The sequence below is a fragment of the Carcharodon carcharias genome, chromosome 13 (assembly GCF_017639515.1).
Source record: "Carcharodon carcharias isolate sCarCar2 chromosome 13, sCarCar2.pri, whole genome shotgun sequence".
Classification (NCBI taxonomy): Eukaryota; Metazoa; Chordata; class Chondrichthyes; order Lamniformes; family Lamnidae; genus Carcharodon; species Carcharodon carcharias.
Genome location: NC_054479.1, coordinates 86,875,443 through 86,901,877, shown reverse-complemented (window position 1 = coordinate 86,901,877; position 26,435 = coordinate 86,875,443). Strand labels below are relative to the sequence as shown.

Here is a 26,435-nt window from a genome sequence, read left to right as displayed (position 1 = left end):
GACATAGAGCAAGTTACTGAAAGATCAGGGTGGAGGGTGGGGAGGAACATAATGTAACTAGCTATTGGTGTCTGTGGGCTTGTAATGGATACTTCAGGGATGGAGAGAGGGAAGGAGTTTGGGCGATGTGGAAGTACGGAAAGATGGATCATGTCAAGTACAGAAACCAGGAACTGGGAAGTATGGTGAATGAACCACTGGAGAAAAATAGGCAAAACACCATCGCAATATCCATGGAGAAACAGATTAGTGAGTGGTTTTGAGAAGGACTGAAAGAAGCCTTATCCACGTATCCAATGTAAAGAAACAGAGATGATACACATACTGACTCTCAAACATCTTTGATGTAGGCCAAATCATTGAATCTTACAACAAAGAAGGAACTTGCCCTTCAATCCCAGTCCCACAATCAGGCTCATCAATTCACTATAATTTTAATTTTCCTCCAAGCAATCCTACAATCACAACAGTGACAACATGTGAAAAAAAATTTCATTGGCTGTGGGCATCCTGAGGTCATGAAAGTATATGCAAGTATAAATACAAGTCTTTTTTTGTAAAAAAAAAGAGGCATTAGGGCCAATGACTTAATCACCTGCATCAGCGATATTTGAGATAGGGGCGATCACCATTGTTTCCCCCCCACCACCACCCCCGCCACAACCAGTGAGCCATCAATGCCATGAAGTCTGATCCCCTAGTGCTTGCAGTAGGGGGCTTCCAAGCTTGGGTTGAAGCCTTGTCTCTTCTCATTGTTCCATACTTCACTCTTTAACTTGGTGAGGAGCTGGTTCTGATGTTCAAGCCTATTTCAGCTGTTCAAGAAAAAGAAACCTCCTCACAGTATTTCATAGTCAACCAAGATGATCATTTGCGTTTTGTTTTGTGTCTTTCCACATAGGAATTGCCATATGTATAGAAAATAGGAAATTATATCTTCCTCAACCTTCAAAACAAAAAACAATGGTTATGGCCCCTCAATAGCACAACTGCAGCAATAGCTAGGCTGTGATGATTCATTAAACTCCTGTTCACTAAAAAAGATAAGCTTTATTAGTTTAAGATAGAAACACATCATCCAGTCAGAACCAATTAAGACTTTCCCTCTTTTTACAAAAGCCATACAAATAAACCAGTTAAAAAGACTTTGTAATGATTATTTAATTGGAGATTTCTATTGCCTCCCCGCTATTTTGCAATTCATGCAAGATATTCAAATTAAAACCATATAAATACCACATTTTAAAAAAATCAAACCATTTGAGTACTTTGATGCAGCAAAATATCAGTGATTTCCACCATTAATAAACAAACTTCATCTTTTAAATGTCATACATCCGCTGTAGTTCAATTGGTTCAGAATATAAAAATACTTTTTTTTTTCTTTAGTACCTTTGCAAGCTTGATGACATCAAAAGGTTAGATACATTCAAAATGGTTTTCAAAAAACAAAAAAAAAGTGTCTTTAGTCAAGATATGCAGCCAGGAACACAGCTAGATAATTCCCAGTGTCTGGATAATCGCAATTTGAATATGTTCCCCAATGCCAGCACATGAAGCGTTCCTTTGACTCACCTCCCTCTCCCTTTCACACAAACCATTTTGGTCCCCAGTATAAGTTTTATACCCTAGTTCAAACATACGCAAGGTGAAGTTGCATACTGGTTGAAGTTACTAATTTTTTTTGGTCCAGTCGTCCCAGGAATCAAATATTCAGCAACGTGCAAGTGTTTCATAGACTGTGTTTTTCTTGCCAAAATACTCAGTTATGTTGTTACACAGTTCATTACAAGATGTGTAATATAGAGGGACTGAGCACAGAAACAGGAGTAGGCCATTCAGCAACATGGGCCTGATAGTGGCCAATATACACCTCACCTTTCCAATGCTCCCAGCAACAAAATTCTATTAATCTGAGTCTTCAAAATTTCCAATGACTGAACATTTGCAGCCTTTTGGGGGAGGGAGTTCCTGGTTTGTACTTGGGTGAAAAGTGCAACTGGATGTCATCCTGAATGGCCTTTTTTGAAGGCACCAGAGAGCTACTGTCCCATATGCTTTTGTTTATTCTAAAACGGTACAATGTCGGGCCATATTCCTTTTACCTGCAGAGGACAAGTCCCTGCATGTGAATATACGAGCATTTGCCATGGCAACATCTTGACCAATCAGAGCCGACCAATCAGCACCCCTTAGCTCATGCAGTATAAATTGTTGTTTCCTTTGAAATTTGGCATTCTTGAATTTGTCCTAATAAGTGCAAGACAATAAAGTTTTAACAGCATGTCTCTTTTTTCCAACAATATGAGAAAACAATGCTTTGTATTTTAACTGTGGATACAATGTATAAGAAACAGGAGGATTATGAACAGGAACATGATCAACATGCGGAATGGAAAGATTAAGAACCGATTTAGCAGCTTAAATCTAGGCATCCAAGACGCACTGTGGGCCATCAGCAAAAACAGAATTGTTTTCCACCACAATCTGTGACCTCATGACGCAGTTCATGCTTATTCTACTATTACCATGAAGCCAGGCTGGTTCAATGAGGCATACATAAGAGTGTGCCAGAGCAGCACCAGGTTTTGCTGGGCATGAGGTGATGTTGTGAAGCTACAACATGTCTGCAAAACAGTGGAAGCAGGAAATGAAGCTAAGCAAACCTATGGAAAAAAGTCAAAAATCTGCAGCCCTGACAAATCCAGCCATCAATACTGGTAGACAATTAAATAGCTGTTAGGAGGAGCAGGCTTCATGTACAGCCCCATCCTCAATGATGGAACCCAGTCCATCCGCAATTAGCCATAGTCCAAAAGGTACCTCTCTCAGATTAAAGAGAGACTAGTGGTTATGTTTTGAGAGACAGCACTCTGTATCAAGCATGGCTGACCAGGAATCTCTCCTGCTCTTACCATCTGTCATGGCGTGTTGGATGAGCAGGCTATTATCGACCTGTTGAATCAGGTCACAACCGTGGACAACAAGTCCTGGAGCAGGGCTTGAACCCAGAGCAGGGCTTGAACCCGGAGCTTCTGGCTCAGGGACCAGGGCACTACCTACTGCCTCATAAGATCTATAGAGCTCAGCACAAGTGCAAAAGGGAAAGCAAAAGCATTTGTAACCACCTTCTGCAGAAATGCTGGTCTCCTCCTGAGGTCCCCACCATCGCAGATACCAGTGTTGAAACAATCAATTTGATTCACTTCATGTGACATCAAGAAATCATTGAGTACATAGAATACAGCAAAGGCCATGGGCCTAACAACATCTGGCTGTAGTGTTGAAGACCTGTGCTCTAGAACTAGCTGTCACCCCTAGCTTTTCCATTAGAGCTACAATACAGTACCTACCAGACAAAGCCAAAAATTGCCCGGGTATGTTCTGTCCACAAAAAGTAGGACAAATTCAACGTGACCAATTTTTGCTGCAATCAACCTGTTCTGAGTCATGTGATGGAAGTGATGGAAGCAGTCTTCCAGGACCATTACCTCCAGACTTCATTAGAGCCATTATCCAAACATGGACAAAAAGCTGAACTCCAGTAGTGAGGTGAGAGTGACTGCCATTGACATCAAGGCAACATTTGACCGAATGTGGCATCAAGGAGCCCTGGTAAAACTGGAGGCAATGGGAATCAGGGAGAAAACTCTCCACTGGTTGGAGTCATACCTAGCACTAGGTTGTGGTGGTTGGAGGCCAATCATCTCAGTCCCAGGATATTGCTGCACAAGTTCCTCAGGTTAGTGTCCTAGGCCCAACCATCTTCAGCTGCTTTGTTAATAACATCTATATTGATGATTGCACAGTGTTCAGTATCATTTGCAATTGCTCAGATACTGAAGCAGTCCTTGACCGCATGACTGGATAATATTGGGCTGGTAACTGGCAAGTAACATTCATACCACACAAGTGCCAGGCAATGGCCATCTCCAACAATAGAGAATCTTACCATCTCCTCATGACATTCAACGACATTACCATCACCGAATCCCCCATGTCAACATCCTGGGTAGTCACTCCTAACCTGAAATTCAAATAGCCAATTATATATATATGTGTATATATATATGCCATGCTACAAGAGCAGGTCAGAGGCTGGGCATTTAGTGGTAAATAGATTACCTGCTGACTCCCTAAAGCATCTGCAACATCTACAAGGTAAGGTCTGTGATAGAATACTCCCCACTTGCCAGGATGAGTGTAGCTGCAACAACATTTGAAAAGCTCGACACTATCCAGGACAAAGCAAATATGATCAGCGTCTTGACCACTAGCTTAAACATCCACTAGCTTGCACTTTAACTGCAATGTGTACTATCTCTAGGATGCACTACAGCACTTGCCAAGGCTTCTTTAGCAGCACCTCCAAAGCTGTGATCTGCACCACCTACAAGGACACTTACAGAATTCTGCCCCAACTCATACATCATCATGACTTGGCCATATATCACCCTTCCTTCATTATTGCTCGGTCAAAATCCTGCAACTTCCTAGTTAACCCCACTGCAGGAGCACTGTCAACACAGGAATGCAAAGGTGCAAGAAGGACGTCTTAAAGGAAACTAGAGATGGGAAACAAATGCTAGGAACGCCCACATCTGAAGAATAAATATAACAAAATTTAAAAACGGTCACTACCTTGTAATCAGAAGCGAGGTAACAATGCTGAGTATTTTGTGATGGACAGAGAGTAAAAGAAACGCTTTAGGATTATGAAGAGGAAGATTGGAATGCAGATTGAGCAAGCCTGAATGCACCAGTAGGAAGGTCACTTATAGATCCCTATGATGGATATTAAGGCATGTGTCCTTCTAAATTGCTTCACTCCAGTTATTAAGGCATTTTCTCAAACAGGGGTGGGGACTCAACAACGAGCATTATTTGTCCCCAGAATGTGATCTCATGGAAGTATGTTCTGAATGTCAAAGTCATTGGTCCTCAATGTGCAGCCACTTGATGGTTCAGCTGAGGTGTGTTTGGTCCTAGAAAGCCTAGGCGTTGCTTGTTCTTCCTTTGCTCGGTCATCTACAAAATGAAATAAAAGCCCATATCAGGACAGAATTATACAGCACGCCAAGAGACCATTTGGCCCATCATGCCTATCCCAGCTCTTTCAAAGAGTTTCCCAATTGCTCCCACTCCCTGCACTTTCTAGAACCCTGCCATTTTTCCTTTTCAAATATTTATGGGGCAGAATTTTATATCCCGATTGGGTGTTAAATCATGCGTGGTGATGTCAGGTGGGCATCCCGACACCATCTCGTGCTCGTGTGATATTTCGGTCGGCGGGCACACGCAAGAGTCAGCAGTGCACCCGCCAACAATAAAGAGGCCTAGCGCCTGCCCAACCTTACGGTTGGCGGGCGGGCTTTGCATTTTTGAGGAAACCTCATCCAAGAGCGGGACAAGATTTCAGATATTAATAAAAAAAATAGAATTGTTTGAGCAGAATTTTTATAATTTATATGTTTAGGTGAGTGAGTCCGATATTTGGACACATTTTTCTGTATTTTAAATTCTTTATTTGATGGTTTTAAATTCTTCAGCTCACTAAGGCAGCTCTCTGCTTTCAAGGAGATTTCATTGCGCGCTCCCCGCACTTATGTTAGCACCCGCCCTCCTCAAAATTCTGCCCATAGGAACAGGAGTCGGCTATTTAGCCCCTTGACCCTGTTCTGCCATTCCATGAGATCATGGCTGACCTGTAACCTAACTGCATACAACCTGCTTTTATCCCATATCCCTTATACCTTTGGCTAAAATTTTTTGATCACAAATTTAAAATTGACAATTTATCCAGCATCAATGGCCATTTGCGAAATAGAATTCCAAATTTCTACCATTCTTTGTGTGTACAAGTGTTTTCTAATTTCATTCTATAAAGTCTAGCTCTAATTTTTTAGCCTACAAACCCTGGTCCTAGACTCCCCAGCTAACAGAAATAGATTCTTCCAATTTACCATATCTGTAATATCTTGATAATTTTGATTAAATCATCCCTGAACCTTCTAAAATCTGGGGAATACAACCCTAGTTTAACCTTTCCTTGCAGCTTAACCCTTGGAGTTTAGCATATCTACACTGCACTGCCTCCAAGTCCAATATATCCTTCCTAAGGTGTGGTGGCCAGAACTGCTCACCATACTCCAGGTGCTGTTTAACCAGGGCAATTTCCTTTTGAAAGTTGTTGTTAAATCCATTTTCATCACTTTTTCAGACAATTCACAGCAACTTGCTGCATAAAATGCTTTCTCTCCATCATGGTTTTTTGGTCAAATATCTTATCTCCCCGGTACCAACTTCCCTGCCACTGGAAACCGATTTTTACTGTCCCTGTTGTATCAAAATCACTCATATTCTGGATACTGTTTCTTTCAATGAGCTTCATTCTGCTGTTTTCAGCTGATGTAATTCTATCCGCTCAGCCCAGCCTGACTCTACCTTCCACAAAAGCAATATCCTTACCCAGTGCCTACCTTGTTTCCACATCCTTTTACCTTCATCACTTACCTAACCTATTCTTCAATGTTGTCTTTGCTTCAATCTCCAACGCAATCCGTGTGTAAAACAAGTTTCTCCCATTCTCTGTTCTACATCGCCTATATTTAATCTGAGATCGACCTCTCCCTTGTTCTAACTCCTCAACCACTGGAAACAATGTGTAATACATCAGTGGCTTGAATTTCTCCAAGTCAGTTGTCAAAGGTGTCCTTTGGTCAATGCTGACATTAATCTGGGCCAACTGATCACTTCCCTATTGAGGAATCTAATCTTTATCCCTTTGGGACCAACTGGATGAGAAACAGGTGGATTCTACAATGAGTGACTGATCTGCTCCCCCAGATGGTGAAGGTGAAACTTACCATCGTAGTTTGTAGCAGAGCTAAGTTAATGATCTCCCACATAGGTGAGCCCCACCTCCACCCACTCCACAGGAATCCAGAGGCGTTAGGGGAACTTGTTCAAAGAGAGCAGCTGAGCCCCAGAAACATTGACCAGAGCTTAAGTTGTTTCTTTACCTGTTCTTTCAGTTCTGAAAGCTGGCCAGACAGTTGCACCACCAGATTCATGGTCGATTCCAACTTATCCTGCAAACTTCTGATTTCATTCTGTTCACTATCACCTTCACTACTAACCAATGATATGGCACGCATCCGAGGGAACCAATCCAGGTTCTTCTCCTGTAATCAACCATGAAAATTGCTCCGAACTTCAGTAAGACTTGAGAATGGAGTAGCAGTTTTAAAAAATATATTGTGATAAATTAATAAAATGGCTGGCCAATTTGCTAAAGACATTAAAGAAAGAAGCCTATAATGGCCTCAGGATGTCCCAAATGCAATTACAGCCAATTAAGTATTTTTGAATTACAGTCACTGTGGTACTGTAAGAAACTATTGCCCCAATTAGTGTCGGATATTTATATAGATTGTTTGATAACTCTTAAGAAAGGGTTTGCATTTATATGATGATTTTCAGATAAAAAGCATCTTCAATATAGATAAACATTCCACAGAAGTGCAATTAGATCTATCACTACCCAAAGAAGCAAAACTGTACTTTTCATCAGGTAGTGCCATGAGAAATCTTACATCCAACTAAGGGGGCAGGTGGCAGCATCCTTATTTATTTGCTGCAATTCTTTTACCATCAGTAACTGAAAACAAAGGGAGGAAGTGGAGGAAGGATAGGGGGAAGGCCTGAAATAATCCTTACTTTTTGCAATTTATGAGCAATAATTAAAATTAATGTTTGGCCACGTTAATGGCCATCTAATTATTTATTATAGACAATGGCATCCCTTTTATTTTACAGACTGATAGCTCCGAGCAGACTTTGTACAGCAAGCGCCAGTACAATGTTGTGCCGTTGACTGATGCTTGGAATTGTAGAAACGGTTGCTATACAAAGCAGTCTACTAGGAACTGGGCTCATTCCTTATTCACAATAACTTCGCAATTGCTAGATACAAAAAGACCAAAGTCTGTCTTGTTCACCTTCTGCCACCTGCCAGTCACATGGTACAATAATAAAGTTGTTGACTAATCACAGTGGTCACTTTTTATCAATTCGTCTTCGACAGACTCAGACGGGAGGTGATGAAAACCCCTGTGATGGAGAGCTTTCAGAACCAGGGGCTAAATTATCATTCAGCTCAGCCAGCTATTTCCTGTTATTGTGCCGATTCGCTGGCATGTTGGCTCCTCCAGGTCAGTTTGGATCAGGTGTGGGGGAGGGGGGGATGATGGCTACCTGCCCACAAGTGGCGGGGGCCATTTAAGCCAATTAAAGGGCCATGTCCTGATGCTAACTAGACTTTTTCCAGTGATGAATAGATGTGGTCTCCCAGCAGTGAACTGGGGGAACCAGTGCCCCACTTGGCAATTTAACCTCCCATTCCCGCAGCCACACTTGTTATTGGGTCAGCGTGGCAGTTGCAGTTACCTTTTATTTTATGGGCAGAATTTTTAGCTCAGCATGCGGGCAGGCGCCCGACCCGCTCAAGTGTAAAATAGCATGTGATGACATCTGCTGAGTGCCATGACGTCATCCCGCATTCATGCGATATTTTGGTTGGCGGATGCGTGCAAAAGTCGGAAGCGCACCCACCGACAATTAAGAGGGCAATTAAGCCCATTAAAATTCCAATTAGTTCTGGTTTCTCGTGGTCTGTCCAACCTTACAGTTGGCGGACGGGCAAATCTACCAGGTGGACTTTGCAACCTTATCTCTCTCCTACCTACATTGGTAGCTCCCACCTCTGACAGCAGTGCTGCCGATATTTGTGCTGAAGAGGCCTGCTATTGGCCCTCCAGCCTTGGGAGCCTGCCCGGCACAAGAGCACCATCTGGTCACCAATTGTCCAGCTTATTTATCATTGTGTCAGGCACTGACACAATACAGGGTCATGGCTCAGAATTGGTCCCAATGTCGGGGTCCTGATCCCAGGCTTCACCATGGCTCCTTAGACAGCACCTTCCACACCCATGACCACTACCATCTAGAAGGACAAGGGCAGTATATATATGGGAACACCACCATCTGCAAGTTCCCCGGCAAGCCACTCACCATCCTGACTTGGAAATATATCACCGTTCCTTCACTGTCGCTGGGTCAAAATCCTGGAACTCCCTTCCTAACAGCACTGTGGGTGTACCTACACCACATGGACTGCAGCGGTTCAAGAAGGCAGCTCACCACCACCTTCTCAAGGGCAATTAGGGATGGGCAATAAATGCTGACCCAGCCAGCGACACCCACATCCCGTGCATGAAAAAAAAAACATGTTCAATGTTTCCGATTACCCCCAAGTATGCTGCAGTTATCATTCTGTTTTTTTAAAAAAAGGACTTTATGCAGGCAGACATGTTCCCATTGTTGAACATACTCAGCATTGGCAGCTGATGTGACTCAGCTGAAAGCTTTTTACTTGAGAGGGTTATATAAAAACTTTAATAATGTGCTTAATCTGAAAGGAAACTACTCACAATAGACACCATCTCTTCATCCTTCATCTTCCCACAGGACCACTAACCTACAAAATCCCTCTCTGGACTTAAATCAAACTCTGAGATCACTCTAATACTAGGCTTGCTCAGTGCTCCTACAATGTGCTGTGAATTGGCTTGGGGCATGGTCAAACCTTCCCAAATCTCATACCCATCTGGTGTGGAATTCCACGCTGCGGGTTTACTAGGTAGAATTAAACCGTCCATTCACCTGCTTTCCAGGCAGCTCAAAAGCTAATGGATCATAATGACTTGCAGTGGCAGAGACAGAAGCTGATCCCTGAGAGCATACTAGCTAGGGTGATGCAGGATGAAATGCACTGAAAATGCTAGAGAATGATAAAGAAACTCTCTTTACACTTATTACTGTTAGGAGTGTCAGTTTTTAAGACTTACTGCTGGCATTAGACATACAGCTTTTCTATATCTGCCTGATTTGCTTAATTTCTGTAAATAAATTTAATTGGTTAACCTGGAATCTGGGCTCTAATCGAGTATGGTGTTAATAATGCATCTCCTCCTCCTCCTCCAGGTACCATGCACAAACAATGCATTGGCGACCATGGGCTTCCACTGAATTGGTCCATGATTACGCTTGGCAAATTACTACAGTGGTTTGCTGCTGCCTTCTGCAGTATGGCTGACCAGGAAACTCTCCCACTCTTACTGCCTGCCACCAGGCATATTGGAAGGATTCACAGGCTGATAATCAATTGGCAGCATTATGAATGCACTTTCCATGACCATCAAGTCTTGGAGTGGAACTTGAACCTGGAGCTTCTGGCCCAGAAGTAGGGATGCTATCAACTGTGCCACAGGACCTGCACAATAACACCTCCATAAACCTATATTGGAACACAAGAACAGGAGGAGATCATTCAACCAGATCATGGCTGATCTGTATCTCAATTCCATTTGACTGCATTGGTTCCTTAATATCCTTACCCAAGATAAATCTATCTCCCCCAATCCGAGTTTTGAAATTTGCAACCGACCCCCAGCTCAACAGCTTTTTGGAGGTGACGGTTCCAGATTTCTGCTACCCTTCACATGAAGTAGTGCTTCCTGACATCAAACTTGAATGGCTTTGCTCTAATTTTAAGGTTATGACCCCCACTGTTCTGGACTCCCCGCCAAAGAAAAAAGTTTCCCCCCACATAGTCCTTTGGTCATTCTAAACACCTCAGTCATATCACCCTTAATCTTCTATATTCAAGGAAATATGCAATGCCAAATAAAGGAATTTGTCACAGCAGCCTGGAGGCATCAGCCATGCTGTGCAGTATGTGGATGAAGTTTTGCGATACAGTATTAAATGAATTTGAGAGGTGTGGCCTAATTTTTATCTCTGTGAGGAGACGCATTTTGGTTTGCAAAGGCCCCACTAAGATTTTTTTGTGGAGGAAATCTGATTTACCTTTGCATTCACAACCCTGCACCATTCTTCTCCAGCCTTTTTGAGGGCCCGAAATTCCTAGTGCGCAAAACGCACACCCACCCCCACTGAGGCTGGGCTCCCCATTTTAAACGGGAGACAACAATCGGATTTCCCCCTGCGCACCTGCTTCTGCTGGCAGTGCGGGGTTTTTGAAGCCTATTAAAAGAATGCCAGGTTTGAGTGCTCGTGAAGAAAATGGAAAGCCTACTGAGGAGTCAGGAACATTCTGAAAGGTAAGTGTAAAGTGTTTTTGCACCTTCAAATGTCACCATTACATGTTGCATTGTAATGTAGATATGTTTTAACGCGGTGATTCATCATTGGGATCTTGGCTTTAAAGGTAAGTTGACCCTTACATTGACCAGCTTTGTGTATTTGTTCACGTACATTCTTGCACTTTTCCAATAGAGACAGCAACATAATTTGGTGAAAAATGTTGCAACATGTCCTGTCAGCCTGTGCTTTTTTCTATTGTGATTTGAATGGCTCTGGCGGATTAAAAAAATATCTTTTGACAATTGGGAAAAAATGTAACCATCTGCTCCCTTGCATTGATTGACAGGCACTTTGCTTCAAAATTGAAATGAGCACCTACTGTTCTTTCCTTCCCAGAGAGCACTCCGTTGTTTGGACAGCTGTGGCCATTATCAATGCTTGGCCGAGTTTCAAGTGTGAATGGGATCCAGCACAGTAGCTGGTCCATTCATCTAAGGGTGAATGACTGTTCCAAGAAGTTGTAATAACAGATTGTCTCTTCGCCATGGTTTACAATTATTAAAAAGTCTTTTTTCCAAATGGCAGAATGCATTTTTTTCTCAGAATTAATGATATGGAGGCATTTATTAGATGGTAAAAGTTTTATTTTTCCCCCCAAAGAATGTAAAATATTTTCATTGGGTATTGCAAGGACTGCACAAATTGCATGCTGGGAGGATACATGGGGGCATAGAAGTGGCACTGGCAATCTGAGGGGGCTCATGTTGGCATGGGGGTAAGGAAGGGGAGGGGTGAGGTTTAAGGGGCCTTTAAACACTGTTGGGAGGTAGATTACTGTGTTGGTGAATCGAGGCGGGCTGTCTAACTGGTCCTTGTTTGCACCCACACTCCTCAAGCTCTTTAGCACAGCTTGCAAAATGCACTGTGAAGCCGACCTCGCCAATGAAAAGACAAAAATGGTGTGCCAAATCACAAATGGTTCAGTTGTGCAGTTTTCCAGCACAAAAGCTGTGCAGGTCGGGTTTTCCCGAGCTCAGAGGAAGCTTCAGTCCACGATGTGTGGAGAGTACAACCTGCTTTGGGGGAACAGATGCCTCTGAGCCTACAGTCTCCGAAGTTCTACAACTCTGGGGTTCTCCTGGTATGTGTTGTGCTTATTGTAGATTAATTGATTGAGATTATTTGCTAGGATTAGTCAACAACTTCATTATCGTACGACGAGAATACCAGGATGGTAGAACGTGAACTAGATGGACCTTGGTCTTTTCCCATTGAGTAATTCCTAAACCGTATATACTGGTAATGAATAATGTAATTAGCTAGCAGTGTCAACATTATTCCACTAGACCTATCAAGACTCACCCTGATCATTTGTGCAACGTAACTTTCAGGTCCAGTGTATTCAGTTGGATCCTTGACTTTGATTAAGACAATGAAATACAAGTAGTACCACATATTGTGTTCAACCTTGATGTGCTCCTCAAAGGACACGGTCTTGTTATCAAACTTGTCTCTTTCAAGCCCTATAAACAAAAGGTTAACAAAAAAGAATTCATTAGCGGTGTTTTATGAATCTGCCTTGGGCTTGCTGATGATGAAGTTAAAGGAGATGGCATTTGGTTGTTGGTTACATTCATGGTAGAACGTGAACTAGATGGACCTTGGAGGGTGTTTAAGCTTTTGCTGTCATAGGCCACATAGGTATAAATTGCAGGACTTCTGGGATCTACATCTATGTCCCCATTAATCTGCATATACCGCATATACCAACATAGCTGGGTCTAACTTAGGATTTATCCACCAAAGAGGCATCAGTGCTAAAAACAAATCTACAGGCCCATGAAAATTAAACTGGTTAAAGCAGAGAGCAAAGGTAAATGAGGCTTCATTAACTGGGCTCCAAAGATCACATTATCAAGGCATGGGGGTCCATTATAACTGCAAATGCGGGTTGGACATATTCCATGACGTATTGTCCCCATGACCTATTGCCTCCAATCATCCAGCTCTTGCACTCCCACCACCGGTTACCCAACAGGCTGATTTACACAGGGCATTTACTCAGCGATGGCAGCTACAATTTCAACGATGCTCTGGCCTCTAGAAACCACATGGTTTTCCTATCAGAATACTCATTGCACCCCAGGGCACTTGCTGCTTGTCATGAGGTTGACCAGAGTGGAATGGGAGAAAAATAAACCCCTGTGATCAACCCCTGAGAATAAGTCTTTCATTCTGGAAGATTCCAGGACAATTTGGGAGGGTTGGTGACCCTGAGCTCCATGCGGCCTTAGGACCACAGGTTGGATGCTCTGTTTGTGACACCCTTCTGGGGCCAAGGTTTGAATATAGTCCAGGTGTCCTAACTCTGTTCTCCAAGACCTACAGGAAATAAACTCGAGGAATCTTCCAGCTCCTGCTGAGAGTGGCTGAGTTGAACAAAACTGTCCTTGGTAAGAAAGATCACAAAGATGGGTGATGTGAGAAAATGGAAAAGCCACAGCTCAGCAGATTTGTCCGAGAGAGCGGCTAATGCATGATCAGCAGAAAATTAATCCAAACATCAGAAGCCCTAAAAATAACAAAAAGTGATATTGTCACTGAACTAGTAATCCAGAGGTCAAGGCTAATCCTTTGGGGACACAGCTTCAAATCCCACCATAGCAGCTAGTGGAAATTAAATTCAATTGATAAATTGAATTGAAAGCTAGTTTCAGTGATGGTGACCATAAAATGATCATTGATTGTTGTGAAAACCCATCTGGTTCACTAATGTCCTTTAGGGAAGGAAATCTGTCGTCCTCACCTGGTCTGGCCTACATGTGACTCCAGACCCACAAAAACATAATTGACTCTTAACTGCCCCTGAAATGGCCTAGCAAGCCATTCAATTCACGGCTATTTAGGGATGGGTAACAAATGCTGACCTTGCCAGCGACACCTGCATCCCATGAAAGATTTAAAAAAACAGCTCTGAAAGGGGGGATACCTTAAGTATTAAGGCTCCTAATGGCATGGAGGCATTTACAAAAGTAGGAGTGCTCCTGTCACAACTTCAGAATGCCCCAAAATGTTTAGCAGCCAAAATAAATGCTTTAGAAGTGCTTACAAATATATTCACTGTTGTAATGTAGCGCACACAGCAAAGTCCCAGGTACAGCGATGAAATAAATGGCCAGATAATTCGTTTTTATCATGTTGGTTGAGGCATAAATGTTAGCCAGGGAACGGGAGAACTCCCTGCTCTTCTTCAAATAGTGCTGTAGGACCCCTTTCATCCACCCAACAGAACAGACAGTATCTTGGTCTAATGTCTTATCCATAAGATGGCACGTTAATACTGCATTGAAGTGCCAGCTCAACTCTCTGGATTAGGGCTTGAACCCACAACATTCTGACTCAGAGGCCAGATATTTACCAAGCGAGCCAAAACTGACACATTATATAATTCTTTAAAGATTGGGAGTGTGGGTATTAAAACAACATTTAAAAAAAAGGGCAATAAACACTCTGGATTTTGTACATGAGGCACAGAACATAAAGGCAAGGAAGTTTGTATGAGACATTGATTAGACTACAATTTGTATAGTGTGTACCATTCCGGACATTTCATTACGGATGACTATGGCAAAGGGACAGCAGATGATTCATTAGAATGAGGTTTTTCCAAACAGGTTATAAGGAAATCCAACAAAGCTTTCCAAAGTAATGAATGTTTTCGACAGGATAAACAGTGAAAGTGTTTCCACTGGTCAATGAGTCAGTAACAAGGGCGTGGAGAGCAGAGGGCAAGTTAAGATAAGTGCTTTCATACAGAGGATTATTCATACACATAATGTTTTGTTGCTGAGACTATAACATCATTAAAAAGCTAACTGGAAATTCAAAAGGAAGAGTGTACGTAAGGGGACAGCTGCATGGAGGATCATTGATGCATGTCAGGCACTCCCTGCACAGTATGTCCCAGCATGCTTTCACTGGATCCGAATTCATAGCAAGTGCTTGTTACAGAATATTAAACCAGAGTAAGAATTTTTGATACAAACCTCACTTGGGGAATGGATTATCAAGCCTATCCTTCTAAATACCATTGCGGAATTATGATTTAGTTTGCTAGGGTATGAATGGAGGTCATACAAAGTTTCTGAATTCCTGCCTTTATATTTGGTAATGGACTATGATGCAGCATTTTAATCATGAGAGAAGTATAGTTCAAAACAGGATTTGGAATCAGTTGTAGGACAATGAGATCTATCAAACCAAAGAATCAGGGAAAGAGGTGCAATAGTATTGCTATACTATAAATCCTGGGTATGTCAAATTAAATATTATAAATTTGTATAGGGATATGGTATGGTGATGTGACTGGACTAATAACCCAGAGGCCTAGACTGATAATCCAAAAACATGAGTTCAAATCACATTAAGCAGTTTGAGAATTTCAAATCAATCTGGAAATAAAAAGCTGGTATTAGTTAAAGTGACCATGCAGCTGTCAGTCTGCCGTAAAGGTGAAACTTGGTTTAATTCTTTTATGGAATGTGGGCGTCGCTGGCTAGGCCAATATATATTGCCCATCCCTAATTGCCCTTGAGAAAGTGGTGGAGAGCCGCTTTCTTGAACTGCCGCAGTCCACGCATTGTCGGTACACCCAGAGTGCTGTTAGGGAAGGAGTTCCAGGATTTTTACCCAGCGACAGTGAAAGAATGGCGATGCTAAGTCAGGATGGTGTCAAGTTGCAGTGTGTGGTGTTCCCATGTATCTGCTGTCCTTGTCCTTCTAGGTGATAGAGATCGTGAGCCAAAGGAACCTTGGTGAGTTGTTGGAATTGCTCATTTCCATTAGGGAAGGAAACCTGCTTCCTTACCCAGTCTGGACTACATACAAATCCAGTCCCACATCAAACTGGTTGACTCTTACTTTCCCTTTAAAGTAGCCACTCAGTTAGGATAACTTGGGGTGGGCAAAAATGCTTAACAAAAACATCCAAACATCCATGCTGCAATTAGTGCGCTGCTAGTGCGGGTGCTGCAGCTGGTGGGAGGGTGTAATTGCAGTGTGATAAGTTTACGGGGGCATTTTCCATTACAAATGTGAACATAGGAATTTTATATTCAAAAAGAAAATGGGGACAGAAAGATATCTGTGGGACCACACCTTTTAACCCCACTTCCCTGAAGGTGACACTTAGTACGCTCCTTGTCAGTGTGTTTGCAACCCCTCAAGAAATTGATTCAAATCTATTTTTCTTAAAAGAATCACTTATCAGATTTAACTATGGGTGTTTTTCCTGCATTTTTCAATCCGCAAAGAAATCTAACTGTTAATATTTCATCCTCTGCGGCGGTATGCCAGTGACAATGACTTGGGGGTTGGAAAGGTGAAAGTTCAAACCGTAAATGATCACCCTTATCTCACGATAATTCAGAAAGCAGTTGCGACCATGTTGAAATGAGCTCGAGGAGCTGGGGTGTGAGACGATCATTGTGTGACTGTTCCTACCCTTGAAGTCATTGGTGATATGAAGTAAACCCAGACTGTTCCAAGAACATGAGGTACTGTTGCTGTGACTTGCATCATTGTTCCGGATTAGTTAGGAAACACACCCTGTTTTATACACACAACCATCCAGAGTTTTTCCTAGAGTAAGCTATTGTCTGATGCTTTAAACAATCTAAACATGCGAAAAGGGCAATAGCAAATCTAGCCGGTCTTACACTCCACTCAAACTTCATTCCCAGTAGAAGATGAAAAGGAATATTAAGTGGGGATGGAAAGTGGGCTGGCAATTCACCATCATCTGGTTTGTGCCACTGTCAAAGATGCATTTGTGTCCAATATGTTCCGATGTACCTTCTTGTCCAATGAGAAAGTGCACCTTTTTCTTTAACATGTGACTCAAGTTCGTGGAAAAGGGAATTAACATTTCAGAAGACCTTTCAAATTCCACTGCTCAACTTTCCCGATTCCCAGCGGCAAACCTGAATTCCAACCGAGTCACCCCACCCAGGAGATGATAGGCCCAGCTGACATAATGAACAAGGTTATTCAGTTAAAGGCTTCTTTGCCACTTACAATGAAGCAGTTCAATGGTCTCATTTCATCCTTAGCACGCTGAATAAACAGGAACTTGGATGTTTAACATTACCAAAGCTGTGAACAGTGCTTTTAAGTTTCATATATACTGGGTAGACGTTTATGATGTGAGATCACTTTGTGCAATCCAATGCCAAGAACCAAAATCACTCTCTGCACTGTCCCTAGTTTGATACTGCTTGCAGTTGGGAAACTTTCACCAAATACAATGGGATTGAAGACTGTGCGCAAAATCCTTTATTAGATTTTGTCTACGTTTCAATACAGCTATTACTGCTGATGCTCAATCCTTGAATGGTTCATTCATTACATCGGTTCCCTATCATGCAGAAGTTGAACTTCATCCTTTAAAACATCGGAAACAATGGATCCTGCAAAATCCTAGAGAAGGAGTTTATGGAAAACGGAATGCACAATCATTTCATTTCTATATCGACTGGATACAGAGGTTATAAAATTATTTGAAGGACTTTCCCTTCATGAGAAGCCACAAAACTGAAAGGGATATGAAATTCAAGAGAGTGTGCTGTTCCCCTATTTTCACTAAAATGGACGGTCGTGTTCAGGTACTCCAGGACATTGTGAAGCAGTCAGAGTCTTTGGGGAAATATGATAGGAACAGGAAGAAACCATTCACCTGCTTGAACCTGTTCCACCATTCAACTGTATCTTGGCTGATGTGTATCTTAACTCCAATTACCCACCTTGGTTACGTAACTCCCAATACCCTTGACCTAACAAAATCTATCAATTTCAGTTTTGACATTTTCAATTGACTACCAGCATTAGCAGACAACAACAAAATGTCCGGTCGTGGGAAAGCTGGAGAGATAGGGTACGCCAAGGCTAAGACTCGCTCTTCCAGAGCTGGCCTTCAGTTCCCTGTCGGCTATATCCACCAGCTGCTGCACAAGGGTCGCTATGCTGAGCGTGTCAGAGCAGGAGCCCTCATCTCCCTGGCCGCTGTCCTCGAGTACCTGACCACCGAGATCCACGAGCTGGCTGGCAACGCGGTCCCGAACAACAAGACCAGCCGCATCGTCCCCTGCCACCTGCAGCTTGCCATCTGCACCAACGAGGAGCTTAACAAGCTATTGGGACGGGTCACCATAGCCCAGGGTGGGGTCCTGCCCAACATCCAGGCTCTGCTGCTGCCCAAGAAAACTGAGCACCCCAGCAAGGTTTATGCCTGAAAGGGCAAGATCAGGAAAAGATCAAAGGAATATAAAACCAGTTTTTAAAAATTCTTTCATGGGATGTGGGCATGGCTGACAAGGCCAGCATTTTTTGCTCATCCCTAATTGCCCAAGAGAAATTGATACAAGTTGCCCTCATATTGAGCCTTATAGGTCCTGTATCATTCTGGTGAATCAACACTGCATCCCCTCCAAGGTCACTGTGTCCTTCCTGAGGCATATTGTACAGAACTGAGCACAGTACTCAAAATTGGTTTAACCAGAGCTCTGTAACAGAACTTCCACCCCTTCGTTTATTGCAACGGGAATGGAATATTAAAGTAGGGATGTTTTGCTACAGCTGCACAGGACATTGGTTAGACCACATCTTGGAGTACTGTGTACAGTTTTGGTCTCCTTATTTAAGAAAGGACATAATTGCATTAGAAGCAGTTCAGAGAAGGTTCACCCGATGGATTCCTGGGATGGCTGGACAGGCTTATCCTGTATCCATCGGAGTTTAGAAGAATGAGAGGTGATCTTGTTGAAACAACAAATTCTGAAGGGGCTTGACAGAGTGGGTGCTGAAAGGGTGTTTCCCCTTGAGGTAGAGACTAGAACTAGGGGACACAGTTTAAAAATAAGGGTCTGCCATTTAAGATGGAGAAGATGAGAATTTTTTTCTCTGAGGATTGTGAGTCTGTGGAACTCTCTTCCCCACAGAGCGGTAGAGACAGGGTCATTGAGTACTTTTAAAGTAGAAGGAGATACATTCTTGACTAACAAGGGAGTCAAAGTTTGTCGGGGTAGCTGGGAAAGTGGCGTTGAGGCCACAATCATATAAGCAACGATTTATTAAATGGGGGAGCAGGTTCGAGGGGCTGAATGGCCTACTCTTGCTCCTAATTCGTATGATTGTGTGTTTGTGTTTGTTTTCGAGCCCTCCTGATAAAGGCCAACACTAGGTTAGCGTATTAGGTTATTCTTTGCAGCTATCCATTAGCTTTTAGTGATTAGAATACTAGTCGCTGTACCCTAGCTCCTAATTTGTCTCTGGGTTGTCTCCAATGCAATGCGCTTGTTTTTGTTAACAGTCTCAAGGGCAGCTAGGGATGAGCAGCAAACGCGGGCCTTGCCAACGACACTCACATCCCACAAAAAAATTAAAATCTGTGGAACCTTATCGAATGCCGACTAACAGACCATCCCAGTGTCAACTCATGATGAGTCAGTGTGACATGGGACTGTGACACTTACAGGAAATATGAGCGACACCTACATTTATATAGCACCTTTCATGATCTCACAATGCCCCACAGTACTTTACAGCTAATGTAGTGCTTTTGAAGTGTAGGTACTGTTGCAGTGTAGGAAACTCAGCAGCCTATTTGCACACAGCAAGCTCCCACAGCGGTGATGTGATAATAACCAGATAATCTGTTTTAGTAATGTTGATTGAGGGACAAGTTTTGGTCAGAACACTGGGAAGAACTCCTCTGCTCTCCTTCAAACAGTGTCATAGGATTATTTATGTCCACTAGTATTCAATATCTCATCCAACAGACAGTGCAGCACTGGAGTGTCTACCTAGAATATGTGCTCAAGTCTCTGGAATGGGGCTTGAGTCTCTAACCTTCTGATTTGGAGACCAGAGGGCTATCACTGAGCCACAGATGACAGTTGTAACATGAAACCGACTAAAGCAATAGGAACTGAAATGCAACTTTTTTGGGCCACAGTTTAATGCCAGCTTACCACAGATAAAGCAAGTGGTCTTGAGGATCTCCTCCTTCTTCTGTTTCTCGCTTCTCAAATCAGCAAATGTGTCGATGATAACACCAAAGATCAAGTTCAGGACAATGATGATGACGACAAAGAAAAACAGGAGATCATAGACGACACGTGCAACAAACAATGGCTCCTGAAATTCGAAGATTTGTCTTCATCAGCCAGCTTTAGTTAGCATTGCAGAGCAGCTAAACATTTAACAGCTAACAAGGTGCAGCTAAGTAGCTTCCTTCCTGAGGGCTCTCTGCCTCTTCCCCAAACAGAGATCCAACAGCTCCCATCCACTGCTCTCTCCTTAGCTTGGCTAAACTGGTTTTAAAATGAACAACTATTTCTTTGACTCCAGCCACTTCCTGCAAATAGAATGTGTTGCAATGGGAATCTGGATGGGTTTTAGCTGTGCCTGCCTTTTTAGTGGGACATATGGAACATTCTTTTTCTCCAGACCCACTCAGGTCCCTCTCTCAGCTCTCTTCACAGAAGTGTTACAGTGCAGAAGACGGCCATTTGGCCCATCGTGTCTGCACCTGTTCTCCGAATGAACAATTCGCTTAGTGCCATTCTCCTACCTTCTCTCCATAGACAATAGTCTAATTCCCTTTCGAATGCTTCGACTGAACCTGCCTCCACCACACTCGGGGAATATATTCCAGACCTTAACCACTCCCAGCATGAAAAAGTTTTACTACACTTCCTCCTGTCCCACCTCCTGTAAAAACTCTATTCCACTTCCCCAGTTTCTCGGTCTCCATTGCATCTGTTCTGTCTATGCCACCTTCAGTAGCAGCTTTGGATATACCTTCCTTTCATCTCAGCTGAGGATGCCCACCCTGCCACTAGTGTGGCTGACGGCTCTCGGCCTTGTCCATCCGATTTCCTTCACTTCTGCCCCTCCCTCTCAGAATAACAAAAGCATTCCTTGTGTCCTTGCCTCCCACCCCACCAGCCTCCACATTCAATGGATCATTTTTCATGGCTTCCAGCATGATGCCACCACCAAATATATCATTCACCCCACCCCCTCCCTTTTCAGCATTCTGATAGGGCCATTCTCTCCAGGTTACCTGCTTCGATCCTCAATCAACCTCAACACCCCCTCTCCTTCCTAAAGCACCTATCCATGTCTGCACAGGAGATACAACAACTACCCTTTAACCTCCTCCCTTCTCAACATCCAAGGCCCCAAACTCTCCTTCCAAGTAAAGCTACAATTTCCTTGTGTTTCTTTCAATTTAGAATACTGCATTTTCAGCTGATGCACTATCCTCTACACTGGGAAGTTGAAACGCAGACTGGGTAACCACTTTGTGGAACCCTTCGTTCAGTCTGCAAGTGAGACCCTGAGCCTCCGGTCACCTGTCATTTTAATTATCCAATTTACTCCCACTCTGATCTCTCTTTCCTCGGTCTCCTATACTTTTCCAATAAAGCTCAACTGAATCTCATGGGACAGCTCATCTTTTGATTACAGGCACTTTACAGACTTGTGCACTGAACATTGAGGTCAACAATTTGAGATTGAAGACCCTGTTCCCATTTTTCAAAGACAGCTGTTAGAAATGATCCTGCTTTCCTAATCACCCCACTTCTTTTGTTTCTTTCCTTGTCCCATTATCATCTCCTTTTGCCCTGCACCATCACCCCTCATGGCATCTAATCTCTTTCCGCTTCCACCCTATCAGAGACCTTGCCTTTTGTTCTTCCCTCCACTTGCTGCCTCTGTACTGCTTTAAAACCTATTACATCTCAAACTTATCCCAGTTGGTGAAGGAAGACCATCAACCTGAATCATTGGCTAGAATTTCATTGAAAGGCAAGTAGTCCCACCACCATGACTGAAAGTGGGACCAGGTCCCCATCAGAGGATTGGTACCACTACAGCCTTGGCAGTGCCACAGTTAGAGGTGAGCACTGCTGAGTCTGCAGGAAGAATGAATGGGAGGGCACCTCCATGGTGAGGCTCCCTCAAAGACCAGTTAAACTTTTTTCAGTTGAGCTGGTTGCAGGCAGGTGCTAAGGATTGGGGGGGGGTGGGGTGTGTGGGGGATGGTGGTGGTTTTGGGGGGGTGGTGCGTGGGGTGGTGGTGGTGGTTTTGGGGGGGTGGGGGGTGTGTGGGGGGTGGTGGTGGTTTTGGGGGGGCGGTGCATGGGGTGGTGGTGGTGGTTTTGGGGGGGGCGCAGTGCGTGGGGTGGTGGTGGTGGTGGTTTTGGGGTGGGGGGGGTTGCGGTGGAGATGGCAGGGGTATTGTAGGGTGGAGGATGGAGGGTAGGGATGTGATCCACCATCCATTGCTGCCAGTGGCCCCTCTGTTGCCACTAGAGTGGCCATAGAGGAGGTGCTCTTGCCCCTTACCACCCCCCAAAGAGCTTACTGGAAGGCTGGCAGGGTTTACCTGGCAGTCTCCACCCACGGCAGCGGTCCCTCCCAACCCTGGTAAGATGCCGGTGGAGTCAGGAAGTGGCCAATCATAGGCCGCTTTGAGCGGCCATGCTGCTGAGGTTCATGCCAATGCTGACATCGCCTGGCAGTGTGGAAGATACCAGGCTATCCCTACCACCCCGCCATTCACCAGCCCCTCTCTGGAGGGCTGGTAAAATCCAGTCCATTCACTCTGCTTCTCTACCCACAGACACTGTCTGACCTGCTGAGTATTTCCAGCATTTTCTGCTTTGATTTCAGATTCTCAGCATCTGCAGTGGTTTGCTGCTGCTTCTTATAGCTTTGCAGAGCGATCTATAACTTGACGAAAGGATGTCTAAAAATTATGCTTTCATTCTTGGAGGGTGGAGCTGGGGGGGAGTGTGGTGGTGGGGGGAGAGGGCTTTTGAGATAGTAACATTTTACCGAAATACAGAAAGGGCAAAAGAAAATAAATTCTCGGTCAGTTTGTAGCTACACCCAAAAAGAAAACTGTTAAGCAAAGGAACATGCTGGTTGGGGTTTACTAGTGATTGTACCAGGACAAGCAACAGAGGTTCAAGCTGTCCACACAGTTTTCAAATCAAATTCAATAAGTCTGGGAAGTTATGGGCTAGTATCAGAAATAAATTTACCATGAAAGACTGTTATAAAAACCCAATTGTTTCCTGTGCTCTTTTCAGGCAGTGGAGCCTGCTATCCCTTGGTGGGGGCCTGGCCTTCATGTGTCTCCACTGCCAGGCTGTCTGGCTGACCCTATTCCCTCTGTAATGGTTTAATGAACCACATAGTTGTAAAATAATTATTTTGGGAGGGGGAGGTGGTGAGGTGGTGAATGTTTTTAAGGATGGGCCATAATTGTGCTCTTCCCAACACTGTCCACATTGCAGAATAAAAGGACTGATCCACTGGGCTGCAGTGGATTGTCTTAACAAAGAGTTTTCCAGAATCCCTCATTTTTTCTGCCGCTAATTGAAATGTTAAATATTTTGCATAAACGTTTGCTGGGTTTAAAGCATATCCCACTGAAGTGCAGTGATTTGCACAGTTCCCAATGGATTGTCTGTCTGAGTGCACAGTATGTCACTACAGCCCCATTGTCCCATATGGAGAGTGTGGGACATCTTTCAATTCTGGCTACAAAAACAGAATTACCTGGAAAAACTCAGCAGGTCTGGCAGCATCGGCGGAGAAGAAAAGAGTTGACGTTTCGAGTCCTCATGACCCTTCGACAGAACTTGAGTTCGAGTCCAGGAAAGAGCTGAAATATAAGCTGGTTTAAGGTGTGTGTGTGGGGGGCGGAGAGATAGAGAGACAGAGAGGTGGAGGGGGTTGGTGTGGTTGTAGCGACAAACAAGCAGTGATAGAAGCAGATCATCAAAAGATGTCAACAACAATAGTACAATAGAACACATAGGTGTTAAAGTTAAAGTTGGTGATATTATCTAAACGAATGTGCTAATTAAGAACGGATGGTAGGGCACTCAAGGTATAGCTCTAGTGGGTTTTTTTTTATTTTATATAATGGAAATAGGTGGGAAAAGGAAAATCTTTATAATTTATTGGGAAAAAAAAAAGGGGGAAACAGAAAGGGGGTGGGGATGGGGGAGGGGACTCACGACCTAAAGTTGTTGAATTCAATATTCAGTCCGGAAGGCTGTAAAGTCCCTAGTCGGAAGATGAGGTGTTGTTCCTCCAGTTTGCGTTGGGCTTCACTGGAACAATGCAGCAAGCCAAGGACAGACATGTGGGCAAGAGAGCAGGGTCCCACAGCTTCCAACCTGATAGTTGCCCAACCTCGGACGGCCCGCTTCTATCTCCTACCCAAAATCCACAAACAGAACTGCCCCGGTAGACCGATCGTCTCAGCTTGCTCCTGCCCCACAGAACTCATTTCTCGTTATCTTGACTCCCTTCTCTCTCCCCTTGTCCAGTCCCTTCCCACCTACATCCGTGATTCCTCTGACACCTTACGTCACATCAACAATTTCCAGTTCCCTGGCCCCTACCGCTTCCTCTTCACCATGGACGTCCAATCCCTCTACACCTCCATCCCCCACCAGGATGGTCTGAGGGCCCTTAGCTTCTTCCTCGAACAGAGGCCCGAACAATCCCCATCCACCACTACTCTCCTCCGTCTGGCTGAACTTGTTCTCACGCTGAACAATTTCTCCTTCAACTCCTCTCACTTCCTCCAAATAAAAGGTGTGGCTATGGGTACCCGCATGGGCCCCAGCTATGCCTGTCTCTTTATGGGGTATGTGGAACATTCCTTGTTGCAGTCCTACTCCGGCCCCCTTCCACAACTCTTTCTCCGGTACATCGATGATTATTTCGGTGCTGCTTCATGCTCTCGTCAGGACTTGGAAAAATTTATTAATTTTGCTTCCAATCTCCACCCCTCCATCATTTTCACGTGGTCCATCTCTGACACTTCCCTTCCCTTCCTTGACCTCTCTGTCTCAATCTCTGGTGATAGACTGTCCACCAATATCCATTACAAACCCACCGACACCCACAGCTATCTCGACTACAGCTCCTCACACCCCACTTCCTGTAAGGACTCCATCCCATTCTCTCAGTTCCTTCGCCTCCGTCGCATCTGTTCCGATGATGCTACATTCAAAAACAGTTCCTCTGACATGTCCTCCTTCTTCCTTAACCGAGGTTTTCCACCCACGGTCGTTGACAGGGCCCTCAACCGTGTCCGGCCCATCTCCCGCGCATCCGCCCTCACTCCTTCTCCTCCCTCCCAGAAACATGATAGGGTCCCCCTTGTCCTCACTTATCACCCCACCAGCCTCCGCATTCAAAGGATCATCCTCCGCCATTTCCGCCAACTCCAGCATGATGCCACTACCAAACACATCTTCCCTTCACCCCCCTTATCGGCATTCCGTAGGGATCGCTCCCTCCGGGACACCCTGGTCCACTCCTCCATCACCCCCTACTCCTCAACCCCCTCCTATGGCACAACCCCTTGCCCACGCAAAAGATGCAACACCTGCCCCTTCACTTCCTCTCTCCTCACCGTCCAAGGACCCAAACACTCCTTTCAAGTGAAGCAGCATTTCACTTGCATTTCCCCCAACTTAGTCTACTGCATTCGTTGCTCCCAATGTGGTCTCCTCTACATTGGAGAGACCAAACGTAAACTGGGCGACCGCTTTGCAGAACACCTGCGGTCTGTCCGCAAGAATGACCCAAACCTCCCTGTCGCTTGCCATTTTAACACTCCACCCTGCTCTCTTGCCCACATGTCTGTCCTTGGCTTGCTGCATTGTTCCAGTGAAGCCCAACGCAAACTGGAGGAACAACACCTCATCTTCCGACTAGGGACTTTACAGCCTTCCGGACTGAATATTGAATTCAACAACTTTAGGTCGTGAGTCCCCTCCCCCATCCCCACCCCCTTTCTGTTTCCCCCTTCTTTTTTTTTTTCCCAATAAATTATAAAGATTTTCCTTTTCCCACCTATTTCCATTATATAAAATAAAAAAAAACCCACTAGAGCTATACCTTGAGTGCCCTACCATCCATTCTTAATTAGCACATTCGTTTAGATAATATCACCAACTTTAACTTTAACACCTATGTGTTCTATTGTACTATTGTTGTTGACATCTTTTGATGATCTGCTTCTATCACTGCTTGTTTGTCGCTACAACCACACCAACCCCCTCCACCTCTCTGTCTCTCTATCTCTCAGCCCCCCACACACACACCTTAAACCAGCTTATATTTCAGCTCTTTCCTGGACTCGAACTCAAGTTCTGTCGAAGGGTCATGAG

At 44.1% G+C, this 26,435-nt stretch overlaps 1 protein-coding gene across 3 annotated transcripts in view; it reads right to left on the bottom strand.

The window, feature by feature from the left end:
- Window positions 1-1,030: 1,030 nt before the first annotated feature.
- itpr2 (inositol 1,4,5-trisphosphate receptor, type 2) overlaps window positions 1,031-26,435 on the bottom strand; it is a 472,778-nt gene continuing 447,373 nt past the window's right edge. For 2 of the 3 annotated variants that reach the window (XM_041202236.1, XM_041202237.1), the window contains exons 53-56: window positions 20,193-20,358; window positions 12,529-12,689; window positions 7,023-7,184; window positions 1,031-5,028 (exon numbers count right to left, since the gene is read on the bottom strand). In XM_041202236.1, the coding sequence (XP_041058170.1) occupies window positions 4,942-5,028; window positions 7,023-7,184; window positions 12,529-12,689; window positions 20,193-20,358 (576 nt within the window). In that variant the 3' untranslated portion in view covers window positions 1,031-4,941. Of the gene's footprint in view, window positions 5,029-7,022; window positions 7,185-12,528; window positions 12,690-20,192; window positions 20,359-26,435 lie in introns of those variants that run through there. The other variant, XM_041202238.1, reaches the window with a different exon arrangement.